This window comes from Bombus vancouverensis, chromosome 16 (genome assembly GCF_051014615.1).
Source record: "Bombus vancouverensis nearcticus chromosome 16, iyBomVanc1_principal, whole genome shotgun sequence".
Lineage (NCBI taxonomy): Eukaryota > Metazoa > Arthropoda > Insecta > Hymenoptera > Apidae > Bombus > Bombus vancouverensis.
The window spans coordinates 5,634,844-5,647,317 of record NC_134926.1 but is presented as its reverse complement, the minus strand read 5'-3'; the positions used below and the strand labels follow the sequence as shown (position 1 = coordinate 5,647,317).

The 12,474-nt window shown below is 37.0% G+C and overlaps 3 protein-coding genes across 8 annotated transcripts; 1 reads left to right on the top strand and 2 right to left on the bottom strand.

The window, feature by feature from the left end:
• Positions 1 to 117: 117 nt before the first annotated feature.
• On the top strand, positions 118 to 3,568 carry LOC117154447 (ATP-binding cassette sub-family F member 3). Of its 2 annotated transcripts, XM_033329450.2 has the most exons (9): positions 118 to 336; positions 441 to 546; positions 742 to 928; positions 996 to 1,330; positions 1,415 to 1,913; positions 1,995 to 2,218; positions 2,284 to 2,648; positions 2,728 to 2,948; positions 3,016 to 3,568. In XM_033329450.2, exons 1-9 carry the CDS (start codon positions 264 to 266, stop codon positions 3,160 to 3,162), a joined length of 2,157 nt encoding a protein of 718 aa, XP_033185341.1. In that variant the 5' UTR covers positions 118 to 263; the 3' UTR covers positions 3,163 to 3,568. The 2 variants fall into 2 exon arrangements, with proteins under 2 accessions (XP_033185341.1, XP_033185342.1); XM_033329451.2 differs by lacking the exon at positions 118 to 336 and having other exon boundaries at positions 441 to 541.
• Positions 3,569 to 3,718: 150 nt separating this feature from the next.
• On the bottom strand, positions 3,719 to 6,358 carry LOC117154450 (uncharacterized). The gene is made up of 5 exons (XM_033329459.2): positions 6,031 to 6,358; positions 5,571 to 5,859; positions 5,218 to 5,510; positions 4,511 to 5,156; positions 3,719 to 4,033 (listed from the first exon to the last, which is right to left on the bottom strand). Exons 2-5 carry the CDS (start codon positions 5,722 to 5,724, stop codon positions 3,945 to 3,947), a joined length of 1,182 nt encoding a protein of 393 aa, XP_033185350.1. The 5' UTR covers positions 5,725 to 5,859; positions 6,031 to 6,358; the 3' UTR covers positions 3,719 to 3,944.
• A 622-nt stretch (positions 6,359 to 6,980) lies between these two features.
• On the bottom strand, positions 6,981 to 12,123 carry LOC117154445 (uncharacterized). Of its 5 annotated transcripts, XM_076625752.1 has the most exons (13): positions 12,012 to 12,116; positions 11,673 to 11,773; positions 11,232 to 11,487; positions 10,535 to 10,732; positions 10,136 to 10,450; positions 9,653 to 10,058; positions 9,396 to 9,580; positions 9,225 to 9,314; positions 8,866 to 9,156; positions 8,542 to 8,779; positions 7,977 to 8,454; positions 7,610 to 7,904; positions 6,981 to 7,491 (listed from the first exon to the last, which is right to left on the bottom strand). In XM_076625752.1, exons 4-13 carry the CDS (start codon positions 10,568 to 10,570, stop codon positions 7,327 to 7,329), a joined length of 2,499 nt encoding a protein of 832 aa, XP_076481867.1. In that variant the 5' UTR covers positions 10,571 to 10,732; positions 11,232 to 11,487; positions 11,673 to 11,773; positions 12,012 to 12,116; the 3' UTR covers positions 6,981 to 7,326. The 5 variants fall into 5 exon arrangements, with proteins under 5 accessions (XP_076481867.1, XP_033185333.1, XP_076481868.1 ...); XM_033329442.2 differs by having other exon boundaries at positions 11,673 to 12,123; XM_076625753.1 differs by lacking the exon at positions 11,673 to 11,773 and having other exon boundaries at positions 12,012 to 12,114.
• Between the last annotated feature and the right edge of the window lie 351 nt (positions 12,124 to 12,474).

Here is a 12,474-nt window from a genome sequence, read left to right as displayed (position 1 = left end):
ATTTTGTAGATTATTAATACGAGATACATTCTGAAAATATCGTAAAGAAAATTGTGCAGGAACGAAGCACATCGGGAAGTAATTTAAATTTAAATTAATCTACCTGGACGGTGTTTTGACTGCAGCACTACATTCTAAAATGGCGTAAACATGTGTTTGCAGTGTTCAAGGGAATTTTGACGTCTGGTTCTGTCAAGCATATCGTTTTGTAAATCGTTCGAAGTAAATTCGTTTTGACATTTTCGTTAAACACGCTAACTGGCATGGCAGTCTGTGGAGAATACATTCGTAGTCAATTTCCCACGATAGATGACGATCTATACCAATATGTAGAAGGTATATTTCCAAAGAATAACCTATAAGTTATACAAAATATTTATCACTTCGTTTATAAGTGGTAGGTATATTTTTAACTAACATAAATATCCGTGCTCATAAAGGTATTTTAGATAGTTCAAAGGATGACTTCGAGGATGGCGACGAAGTTTACGAAGCAATAGGGGAGGTATTACACGAGGTTGCAGAAAAACCAGAGAATGAGGTTAGGTCTGTAAACGTGTTCGCACTTATCACTTTTCATAATGTTGTCAATTACCCTTTATTGCTATCGTTTATTTTATGTTTAACTTTATAACTTACAGCTACAGTTTCAACTTACAGTTCTTTCTGATATTTATTTTTGAAATCATTTTCTTACATAATCTTTGCTCAAATTTCTGATTTAGAATTTTTTATTTGCAGACAAATATGCGTCAAGCTACTGGAAATGCTAAAAGGTAATTCAAACGATGGAAATGTTGAAAGGAGAAAAAATGGGGTAAACAAAGTATTAAATGCTCCAGTACATTTGGGTACTATGGCTGCTACCCTAGAAGCTCAAGTAGAACAAATAAAAAGTATATGGGTTACTACTAGAGATGACGCTATGGTAAAAAATAATTCTGTGGATAATTAATATTTAAATAGTACTTCGATCACAAAATATTCTTTTACAGAAAGTAGATGCCAAGAAGCTAGAAAAGGCAGAGGCAAAATTGCAACAAAAACAAGAAAAGAGAAGTAACAATGAATTAAGTGGACGAATTAATATTGTAAGCCAAGGTATAGAATCCGCTAGCGCGAGTCAAATGACGAGTAAAAAGGATAGTAGAATGGAGACAAAAGGTGGTGTAAATAAAGCCCAGGATATTAGAATAGAAAACTTTGATATAGCATATGGGGATAGAATATTATTGCAAGGAGCTGACTTAACGCTTGCATTCGGTAGACGCTATGGCCTTATCGGTAGAAATGGACTCGGTAAAACTACATTACTAAGAATGATATCTAGGTACTAAAACATGTAATATGATAATTTCTTATTCTACGTATTTTACTTAATCTTCTAAATATTGTTTTATCTCAATCATTTCAGTAAACAGTTGAGAATACCATCCCATATAAGAGTTTTACATGTAGAACAAGAAGTCGCCGGAGACGATACTTCTGCTCTCGAATCTGTATTAGAATGCGACCAAGAGAGAAGTATGTTACTTAGTAAGGAAACAGAATTGCAAGTGGCGATCGAAAAGGATGGTGGTAAAACGGGAGATGCATTAGGCGAAGAATTAGCTAGAGTATATGAAGCAATGCAGTTAGCTGAAGTAGATAAAGCACCTGCTAGAGCTAGTGCAATTTTATCAGGACTTGGGTTCTCTGTCGAAAGACAATCGTGGCCAACTAAAGCTTTCTCTGGCGGCTGGAGAATGAGATTAGCACTTGCAAGGGCACTGTTTTCTAGACCTGATCTTTTATTACTTGACGAACCTACGAACATGCTTGATATTAAAGCCATACTTTGGTTGGAGAAATATTTACAGTCATGGCCAACTACGTTACTGGTGGTTTCTCACGACAGGAACTTCTTAGACACAGTAAAGACTCGTGTGCTTTAAAGAATATTATTCATACATTCTAAATAAATAAGTTTAATTTTATGATATTTTTTACAACAGGTTCCAACCGATATACTATATTTGCGTGGACAAAAAATTGAAGCGTATCGTGGTAATTATGAACAGTTCGCAAAAACTAAAGGGGAACGTGAAAGAAATCAGCAGAGAGAATATGAAGCTCAGCAAGCGAAAAGAGCACATGTACAAGAATTCATTGATCGATTTCGATACAATGCCAATCGCGCTTCTAGTGTACAGAGTAAAATTAAGATGCTAGAAAAATTGTAAGTTCAGTAAATCTAATCTAGAGAACGATCAGAGAACGCTCAAATTTTATCATTTTTAACAGACCAGAACTTAAACCAATGGAGAAGGAAGGAGAAGTAACTCTTCGTTTCCCAGATGTTGAACCATTAAGTCCTCCAATATTGCAACTTAACGAAGTCTCCTTTAGTTATACTGGAGGAGTCGATAATTCGTATATATTTAGTGACGTGAACTTAACTGCTAGCTTACAATCCCGTATTTGTATCGTGGGAGAGAATGGTGCTGGTAAAACTACGCTTTTAAAAATCATAACAGGTGCACTAAGTCCAACACGAGGCACAGTGCATGTTCATAGAAATTTGAAATTTGGATATTTTAGTCAACATCACGTAGACCAACTTGATATGCGTGTGTGCCCAGTTGAACTATTGCAAAATCATTTTCCAGGTGTGAATTAATTTTTAATTTGTACAAATGTTACTATTAATAGATTATTTCTATAATCTGTTCTTCATTTAATTACCAGGTAAACCAGTTGAGGAATACAGAAGAATGCTTGGAAGCTTTGGAATAAGTGGTAATTTAGCTTTGCAGACTATTAGTTCTTTATCTGGAGGGCAAAAATCTAGAGTAGCATTTGCACTAATGTGTGCTGCAATGCCAAACTTTTTGGTACTTGATGAACCTACGAATCATTTAGACATCGAATCCATCGAAGCTTTAGGCAAAGCATTGAATACTTGCCAGGTAAAAAGTCGTCCTAAATTTTCTCTTAGTTTATGTTATGCAAATTCTATTTTGAATAATCTTCCAGGCAGGTGTTATATTAGTTTCACACGACGAAAGATTAATTCGCATGGTATGCACCGAACTCTGGGTATGTGGAGAAGGATCTGTTCGATGCATCGAAGGTGGTTTTGACGAGTATCGTAGGATCATTGAAAAGGAACTTGAAGTATAAAGATCGTTTTAATTTAATTGCATTATCAGTCTCTGCATTGTCCCCACTCAAGTTACCGATGTGAAAATTTCGATTAATTCAAGTAGATACAAGAAAAGAACGAATGTTTTGGGACAATGGAAATTTTTGATTTATTTATCGATGATATCACGGATATTATATTGTCTATTTTAAATAAAATCGTGATCATTATAAGAATCATTGTTTACATATTATATATATATTTCATCATATTAACATGAAATTTGCAAAATAGACTGTCTTCAACTTACAAGAACATAGAACTAGGAAAGTTTCACATCGTTTAACTGCCAGCTACAATAAACTATATCTAAAAAAATTCTGATATTTAATATTGTACATTAGTTAATAATAAAAAGTCGTTGTTATAAATAAAGGTATATAAGACTTTGTCCTTATTACAAAACCATTCAGGATATTACATTCAAGATATATATATAATATAAACGCAGTTCTTTTCTTTAAATTTACCATATACTATCTCAATAATACGACGTATCAAAATTTTATACGAGAAATTTGTAGAGCTGTGAAATTAAAAACATTAAAATCAACATTTTATTTTTAATAAACATAAAATGTTCATGATACTTCATAATACATAGTAGTTTTAATACTTTTATTCCGCTTCCTTTTTCTTTCATCTAAACCTTTCATTTCAATGTAATAATATTTCGAAAACTATTAAAACTAGTTGTATAACATAATAAATATAACAAATTACTTGAATGTGCCAAAGAAGTGGTTCTGTATTGTCACAGTTAACCTCCGGATGAAGTATTTAATGATACCATTGTATTGGATATAGAAGACATTTGCATGGGTGGCGCAGGAGCTTGTTGTTTTGCAGCTGGAATTTTCAAATACTTCTATTATTTTTCTCTTGACAAAACTTAAATTCGCTCGATAATCAGGTAATTACTTTAACATGCAGTTGGATCTTGAAGATGCATATCACGCAATGCAAGCAATTAGCTCAAGTATTTAAGTAAGCACCTAGTATTAGTTGCTGTATTGTAATATATATAATAAACAATTAAATTAGTTAAATAAGTATGTGCTTTATTTTTCATACTTAATTTTACTTTGTGCCACATAAATGTATATGCAAAGAGATAAACTTTCTATTCATGAGCAGAAACAATACAAACTAGTTGATTTATGATATATGAATATAACATGGTGACTCATTGTCAGTAGTAAATCATATGCAAGAAATGATGAATAGTTTTAGATATGCAAATTTATAAAAATAACTCCGCAGTATACCGCCTAATAGTATGATTCGAAAACGAATATGATGGACTTTTAAATATATCGTTCTCACCATTTCTGCTGCTGTAGACTTTCGTAAACCCCTTAAATTGCTCCGGCGGCGGGAAATTCGCAATAGAATGAAACATATCCGCGAACCGAACCTCTAAATCTAGAGCATTCATCGTCTGTCCATTGCGCATGGAAGAACTCCTTGTGGGAGGTGTTGGCGGTGGTGGCGGCGGCGGGGCTAGTCTTTGATGAGTAGGAGCTGGACGATGCGGAAGGGGCGGAGGTGGAGGTGGTATACAAGGAGCGCTAACAGTTACTCTAGAAGGAGGTGGCGGTGCCACTCTAGTTGCTGTAGAGGGTATATTGTTTGATCTAGATGTAGGTGGAGAAGGAGGTTTCGCGACTGGAGGCTTAAGAATTCGATTTGTAGGCCTCGATTGGGTCTCGTTCAGACAATCCTGAGACTGATGAAGGGAAGGTGGAGTTGGAGCAAGTACAGGAGGTGATCTAGGCAATCGCATACTTTGTGCTCTTGACACACTTCCTCCAGTTAAGTTTAATTTCTTAGGAGGTGGTGATGGTTTGTGCAATGCAGATGTTGATGTGGTAGGTGGTTTGGGAGCAAGAGTAGGCTTTCCAAATCCCTTAGGTGCTTCCATATTAGAACTAGAGTCTGCAGTACTTTGTCCTGGCATTGAGTTTGCCTTCTAAAATGTGACACAAAATCTTCAAATCTATATTAACATATAATTTTTTAGATATCTTTACCTGAACAAATAGTTGTGGCTTTTGAGTGGCTGGTGGTGGAATTGGCGGTGGACCTCTTTTTATGCTAGGGGCAGTCGATTGACCAAAGTTTGTATTATTAACATTACTATTATTCTTTTCACCTGCAGAAGTCCGAGATCCTACAGGCTTCAATTTAGGAATACCAGTAGGAAATAATCCACCTAGTCCTATGGGGCCTCCATTACTTGTGCTAATGCCACTGTTTGCTACATTAGAACTATTTTCCTTGCTATGTAAGGAAGAAGAGTTTCCTGATTCACCTCTAACTCTACCTAAAATGATAATAATAATAAGTATCGCTGACTGAAAAATATACATACTTTATAACTTACCACTAACTACAGGTGCACTTTTATCTACGGTTATAGTTTTCTTTAAAGTTTTGCCAGCTCTAATTGACTGAAGAAGTAAATTTCTATCCTGATCTGCTACCCCAGAACCAGATGTGTTGAGGACAGGAGGTGGAGGTGGAGGTGGTGCAGGCATCCTTGTTCAATTTTTATAAAAGTATTTACCACCTCTGTTAAAATCGTATTATAACAATAAAACGATTAATTTAAATAAATTTGAATCACAATCCTTATGATCAAATTAAATTGTAGACTGTAGCATGTAGAATGGCTGAAACACATTTTGAGATAAGATTAGACCTCCTACACAGAAAATAGTGCAATTAGGTTAGCGAAAAAATAATTTCAACATTTTCTACGATATTTTATATTTGTATTGGCAATTTTTATACTTTAGAAACATATGTCGTAAGTATAATGAGACAAATTATAAATAATTTACCTAAAATTGATAAAACGATTCTATCCCCCCAGAGGAACAGTCTTTGAAACTACCGCACTTTGCATCCGTTTCTGATTCACTATGAACGAACAGAATCCACAACATTCCAAATTTTTCCAGGGCCGATAAAAATTCAGATGCACTGATGTTTCTTACGAGTAAAAATTAAAATCGACTCGTTAGACGTATAGATAACTGAATTAATGCACATCTTGATAAAAGTCGACCATTTGTTTATAGCATTGACGAGTCATATTCGAACGAACATGCATACGTCGAGTCGAATACACCTGAATACACCACACCTGGGAGCTCTTAAACTCATGACAGTGAAATGAGAACAGTATCTTTCTCTTGTAGCTATGTTACCATTGGCTACCAAGAAGAGATTCGCAGCCTCGCTTTCCACTATAGAAACACACATCCGTTTTTAAACATTCCAATTGTAATTGTTTCCTTATTCGTTTATGCAATCCGGAAGTTAAGTAAAAATATTAATTCTTAATGTATTAAAAAACCGACAAAATGATTTCCATAAATTAAAGTTGATTAAAAATAAGATATCAATTAAGATGTATTAAAATTAGACTTTTACTATATAAAAAGTAATATTTTATGCGTTACATTAAAATATAAAAGAAATATGAAATATTTGAAATACAATATATACATATGTATAATTTATAAGGAATATAATTAGCATATAATGACATACAAATATAGGTGATAGAATGAGGCTTCTTTCTTAAAGAGAAACTTTCGCCATTATACAAATAAATAAAAGCAATGAAACATCTTATCTTTTAGGTTTTTATTCTGTATATGATTTTATCCAAGTAATAGCCTGAAAAGATTAATCGAATGCAACAGTTGTTGTCTCTACATAGCATAAAATTTTTCTATATTAAGGTCAAAGACTGAACATATCTGAGAGTCATAATATCAAAAACTGTTTATAAGTGTAAAATTTATTTTGTGCAAAAGATCTTTCTTTTTACAATTAATATACAATTATTATACATATTTACAAAATTCGCCCATCAATACAAAAATAGATTATATACTATATTGAATTATAATAATCCCTGTAAAAAGTTTCCCCTCGCGTTTAGCTGCATTGCAAAACATAATTGCAATAATTTTTACGAGCTCTCATAAACAATGTAACACTACCTAGATTTTTAAATCTTTCATCGATGTTGTTAACATAACAACCAACGTTTTAACCAACAGCTTTTTTTATTCCTAAACCTTCCAGGCAAATGATCCCATATGGAAAAAACATAATTCTTATTTTTATTCCTTTGTTACATGATTCGTTGGTTCAGGCTTTATTTCATCGATCTGTTCAGTAATAACTATATCAGACTGCTCTGTATCTTTATGCAGAGCAATAATAATTTTTTCTTCCGTGGAAGATTGACTATCTGAGGAACCCTCCTGTGTTGAAGTAGCTGCTTCCTAGAATAGAAAGAAAACTATGAAAAAATAATAATAGACCTACAACATTTTCGGCTTCCCATTCTTTTCGTTCATCTCTAAACCGAACTGATCCCAGTCAGATTACAACTCTTCTTACCGTACTCCGAATCTTCGTGTGTGTCTTTATATGTTTCGTCAAATGGTCTGATCGCATGAATTTTTTAGTACACTCAGGACATTGGAATCTCTTTTCACCGGTGTGAGTTCTACGATGCCTCTGAAGCTCATCCGACCTAGTAAATTTCTTACCACAAAATATCCAACTACAAACAAACGGTCGTTCTCCTGTATGCCACCTCAAATGAGCCCGAAGATGACTGGTCTTTCCATATACCTTATTACAACCCGCTATATGGCATACATGTTGCCGTTTTCTAGTCATATCTCGATTCCTATTCATATGAATTTCAATCTATAAAATTGTTATGAACTTGAACAAATACAGATTAGTTTTAAAATCCTACCTATCACCATCTCCGCAATTAGGACACGTGCAAGCAACCCTTCTACGATGTTGCTTATTAGAATCCGTCTCGATATTTGCAGATGGTGCAGTAGCTACTTGATGCTGGTGTGATGTGGGGGTAGGCGTTGTTAACGCGTTATTCGATTGAAGAGTTTGTAAAATTTGCCACTTTGTCGGATCGTTCGAATCTAATTGTACGGTTGGAGCAGCAACAATCGGTGCAGCTGCTGTTGCAGGTAGCGTTTGAACGGTGGCAGGCTGAAGAGCACTTGCAGGTATAACTTGCACATTACCTAAACCTGGAATATTTTGCACAGGTATCGACTGAAGAAAACCATTTGTCGCGTTCATTCCACCAGCAGGTTGAAGTTGCATTATACTGCCGTTACCAACGCTCCTCATCATGTTACCTTGCTGGGCAGTTAAGCTTGCTAACGCGGATGCAGGAATTAAAGTTAGCTGTTGTGCTTGCGTTCCTGTAAAATATACATATTGAAGTGTTAATATGGTTTTCCTAGTTATAGATAGAGGAAATTCAAATTAACAGTCATTGGTCAATGTACCTGCAATTGTAATTGGCTGAACTGCAGGTTGTGTTGTTTGAGCAGCAGGAATATGTATAACTTGGCCGCTAGCTAATTGTCTAGCATCAATACTGGCTACTTTTATATCACCCTCGACTGACTCTGGTGGTCTTGCTAATGCTGATAACGTCTGTACATCGATCTTCTGTCCATCTTTTGTGGTAATTACATTGTTGCTTCCTTGCATTGGCCTTCCAAGTGCACCGATTCCAAGTACCTATAGAAGATGCAATAAATATAAACATTTAATCGTAGACATAAGAGATAATTAACTCTCTTAATACATCTTCTACAATCTTTCACCTGAACATTGCTTGGGGTTGTTACTGTTGTGCTCCAAGTTGCCACAGTTGAAGATGGCGTAGATGATTGTTGTTGCGCTTGTTGAACTTGTTGTTGCTGCTGCTGTTGTATAACTTGCTGTACAACTTGTTGCACTTGTTGCTGTTGTTGCTGCTGCACTTGAGCTTGTGCCGCCTGCTGTTGCTGTTGCTGCTGCACGGACTGTACAACCTGTGGTTGAGCTTGCTGTTGCACTACTTGCTGTGCTTGTTGCTGAGCAACTTGCTGAGCTACTTGTGTTACCTGTTGATTCTTATATCAAAATTATTTTAATAAAATCGTACATTGTTATATGATGTATTATTTCTTTTTATATTTACTTGTAAGCTTTGAAGTTGTGGTATGTTAGCAATTTGGACTTGCTGAATTTGTCCATTAGGTGTAATTATTTGAGCTACTTGTGGAATTTGCTACAAATAAATTTTATTTCAAATAATATATGTATACTAATTCTTATCGCACAAAAATTTGTATTCGCGTAATCAACATACTTGCGTGATCTGCGGTATCATCTGCGTGGCAGGCACATTGAAAACACTGGACAATGCTTGAACTGGAAAATGTACAGTTTGATAAACTGTCTGTCCATTACTAGCAGTAACTGGTACTTGCACAGGCACAGTCTGTTGAACATGTTGCATAGGAAACTGAAGAGGTCTAACTTGTACACTTTGCCCTGAATATAAAAAATATTTAATGAAATCTGCTATCTTTTATAAAAGTAATCTGATAACAATGGAACACATACCTGTTGGTAACTGAACAGTTTGTGCAGTGATATTCTGTATAATGGAAGTAGGAAAGACACTGGGTGCTTTTATCAAACTAACTGGCTGTGGTGTAATAATAGTTTGACCATTAGCCAGTTGTACTTGCTGGCTAGCAAGTTGAACTTGTTGGCCATTAGCAGTGGCGAATTGCATTGTTGGTTGGCTTTGATGATGCCCTCCTGCAGCAGACATAGCTGAGGATGGGATGAAAAGTGCTTCTTGGCCATCAATGTTAACGGTTTGCATCTGTGGTATAACACTATAACTGAGTTGTTGTTGCGGTTGTTGCTGTTGCTGCGATTGTTGCTGTGTTTGCTGTTGTTGAGACTGTTGTTGCTGTTGCTGAAGCGCAGCTTGAGCCTGAGTACTGATCAACTGAGCACCCTGAAGTAATTTTTACATCTTAAAAGAAGAAAGAAAAGAAGCGAACCATTTAATATTCTTCTAAAAGCATTTCTCACCTGCAAGAATTGTTGAGGCAAAGATTGTACAGAAATGGTTTGTGCTCTTTGTTGATCATGCTGCGGTTGCTGAGTCTGTAAAGGCACAAAATTTTGCAATTGTTGCAAAGTAATGACTTGTGGCTGCTGTTGTTGCTGTGCTTGTTGTTGAACATCTTGTTGCTGCTGCAATTGCTGCAAAACTGCTGCATTTGTGGTTAAGAAACGAATTTGAGGTTGGGCAGTTTGCTGTTCCAATTGCTGTTGTTGCTGTTCAGCTTCATCCTGCTGCTGCTGCTGCTGTGTTTGTAAGAGATCATGATCTTCGATCTCCTCCTGTCAAATAATTTCAACATCTGCATACTTCTGCATACTTTATTTCTATAGAAATAATTAAATCAAATTTCTCAATCGTTTTACCTGACTGATACTTCTCCCATCCACGCTTCGTTTCATGATAAATATATGTGTAGTATATTCTTAACACAAACAAGGTCGTCGTCAACGCCAAATTTATGCAGATTACCCTTATGCTAGGAATCCATTCTTGACTATACCAAACAGGACTGACTATTTAGTCCGTGGTACGCGGAAACACCCGCTGGAAGAGCGTTTAATCTAAAAAATTCATTAGTTGGTTAGACCCGCTCTATTTTACTTTATAACTACTTAAGTTATGAATCTCCACCAAGTTAGCTACAATCGTAACTACCCTGCCACTTGAACACCGCATCTGGCTCCGTTTTTCTTTTTCTTTTATTTCGAGTTAAAGTAAACGACACTTGCCACTCAGATACATCGCGATTGAACGAAAATGAAGTGAAAATGATGCGAATGAAGCCGTAGCGTCGAATGAGCAAGAAACGAACGACTTAAACGATATCGACACGTGCGAAGACCACTCTCCGAAGACAAAGAAGGCCAGAGAGCACTCCTCGAGAACCCAATCGAGGACCGCCTCTCTACGCCCCTGTTCCTGCCGCCCCACCCGCAGCCGCTCGAAATATTGCCCACCGTGGCAAGGACGCGCATAACCACCGACACAGAGGCGCACTGTATGTCGTCACACCCGCCCACTCGGTCGTTTGTCGACTGTCCGCCTCACCAACACACTCACCTACACGCGATAACGGGGAAGGCAGCCTCACGATGCAGCCTCCACCCACTTTGCACATGGGACTCCACCTAACTCGCGAACAGCACGTGGCTCCTCCGCAGAAACGTCCACTATGTACTCCCGCCACTCGATTTTTTCCTCAAAAACCAGGATGATAAGCCTTCCGTGCTCGCTACGCTTCCTGTTTCATCTGTTCGGCCCCGTAGCTGTCCCTGAGACGGCCATAATAGAACACCACGGATAACTAAACTTCAACCTAAAAGATTTTACAATATTGTAGATTACAAAGAAGTTGGTAATGAACAGAAAAATAAATAATACAGTATAATAATATTGTGTTATGTAAAGTAATACATATATTCGCTAAAATATATATATATATAATATATATATATATATTCGCTGTTTTAGAAATGCATTTCCATGTATACATCTACACACCGATGTGCATACTCAAGCGTTGCGTGGTACGCGCGCGCACACTATTCTCGAAGCGATCGCGGTCGACGATCTACGTCCTCCTTCTTTGGTCGATACACTCTCTGTTATAGTGGAAACGTTTTTTTTACAAAAAGAAATACGATCAACGAGATTCTTTGCCACAATGGTTGAACTAATTTCCTTGGTAACACCAGAAGATTGACGCTATGTTCAAAGTTGCCGCCAAAAGTACAGATATAGGACAAGCCAATGTTCTTCTTTTTCTTTCTGATGATCGACGAAGAAATTAGTTAACGGATACTCTATAACCGACAATTTCCGACGAAAGAACAATCTTACGCTGGTTTCGTATCACGATTCGATTTCAACGTGATTTCAACATGTGCACGTAGACTCGCAACGTGTTGGTCGGCCGTCCCTCGCGAAAACAGGGCTACGAATACTGCTATGAGAGGACTACTTTCGCCGTGGGGCGGTACACAAGGTGGCAACGTCGCCGTACGCCAAGTGCGAGGATCAAAGCTCTGATTGGTCGTTGGTTATTCGTGATAGTTGGCACCGAGCAGAGGTTCGTTAGACAGGGGCGTACGCAGAAACCGTCGGACGCCCACCCCGTCGAAGAGGGATAAACGATGCACACCTCCTACTTTCTCTGGCCTTCCTTCCCCTCTTTTTACCAATACCCCCGGTCAGGGCCACGCTTGAGCAGGGTCGCGAACATCGGCATATCGTTGTTATAGAGCAAACTCACTCTCTCTCCTTCTTACTCTATCGCATTATAGAAACGCTACTGATTGCCTGA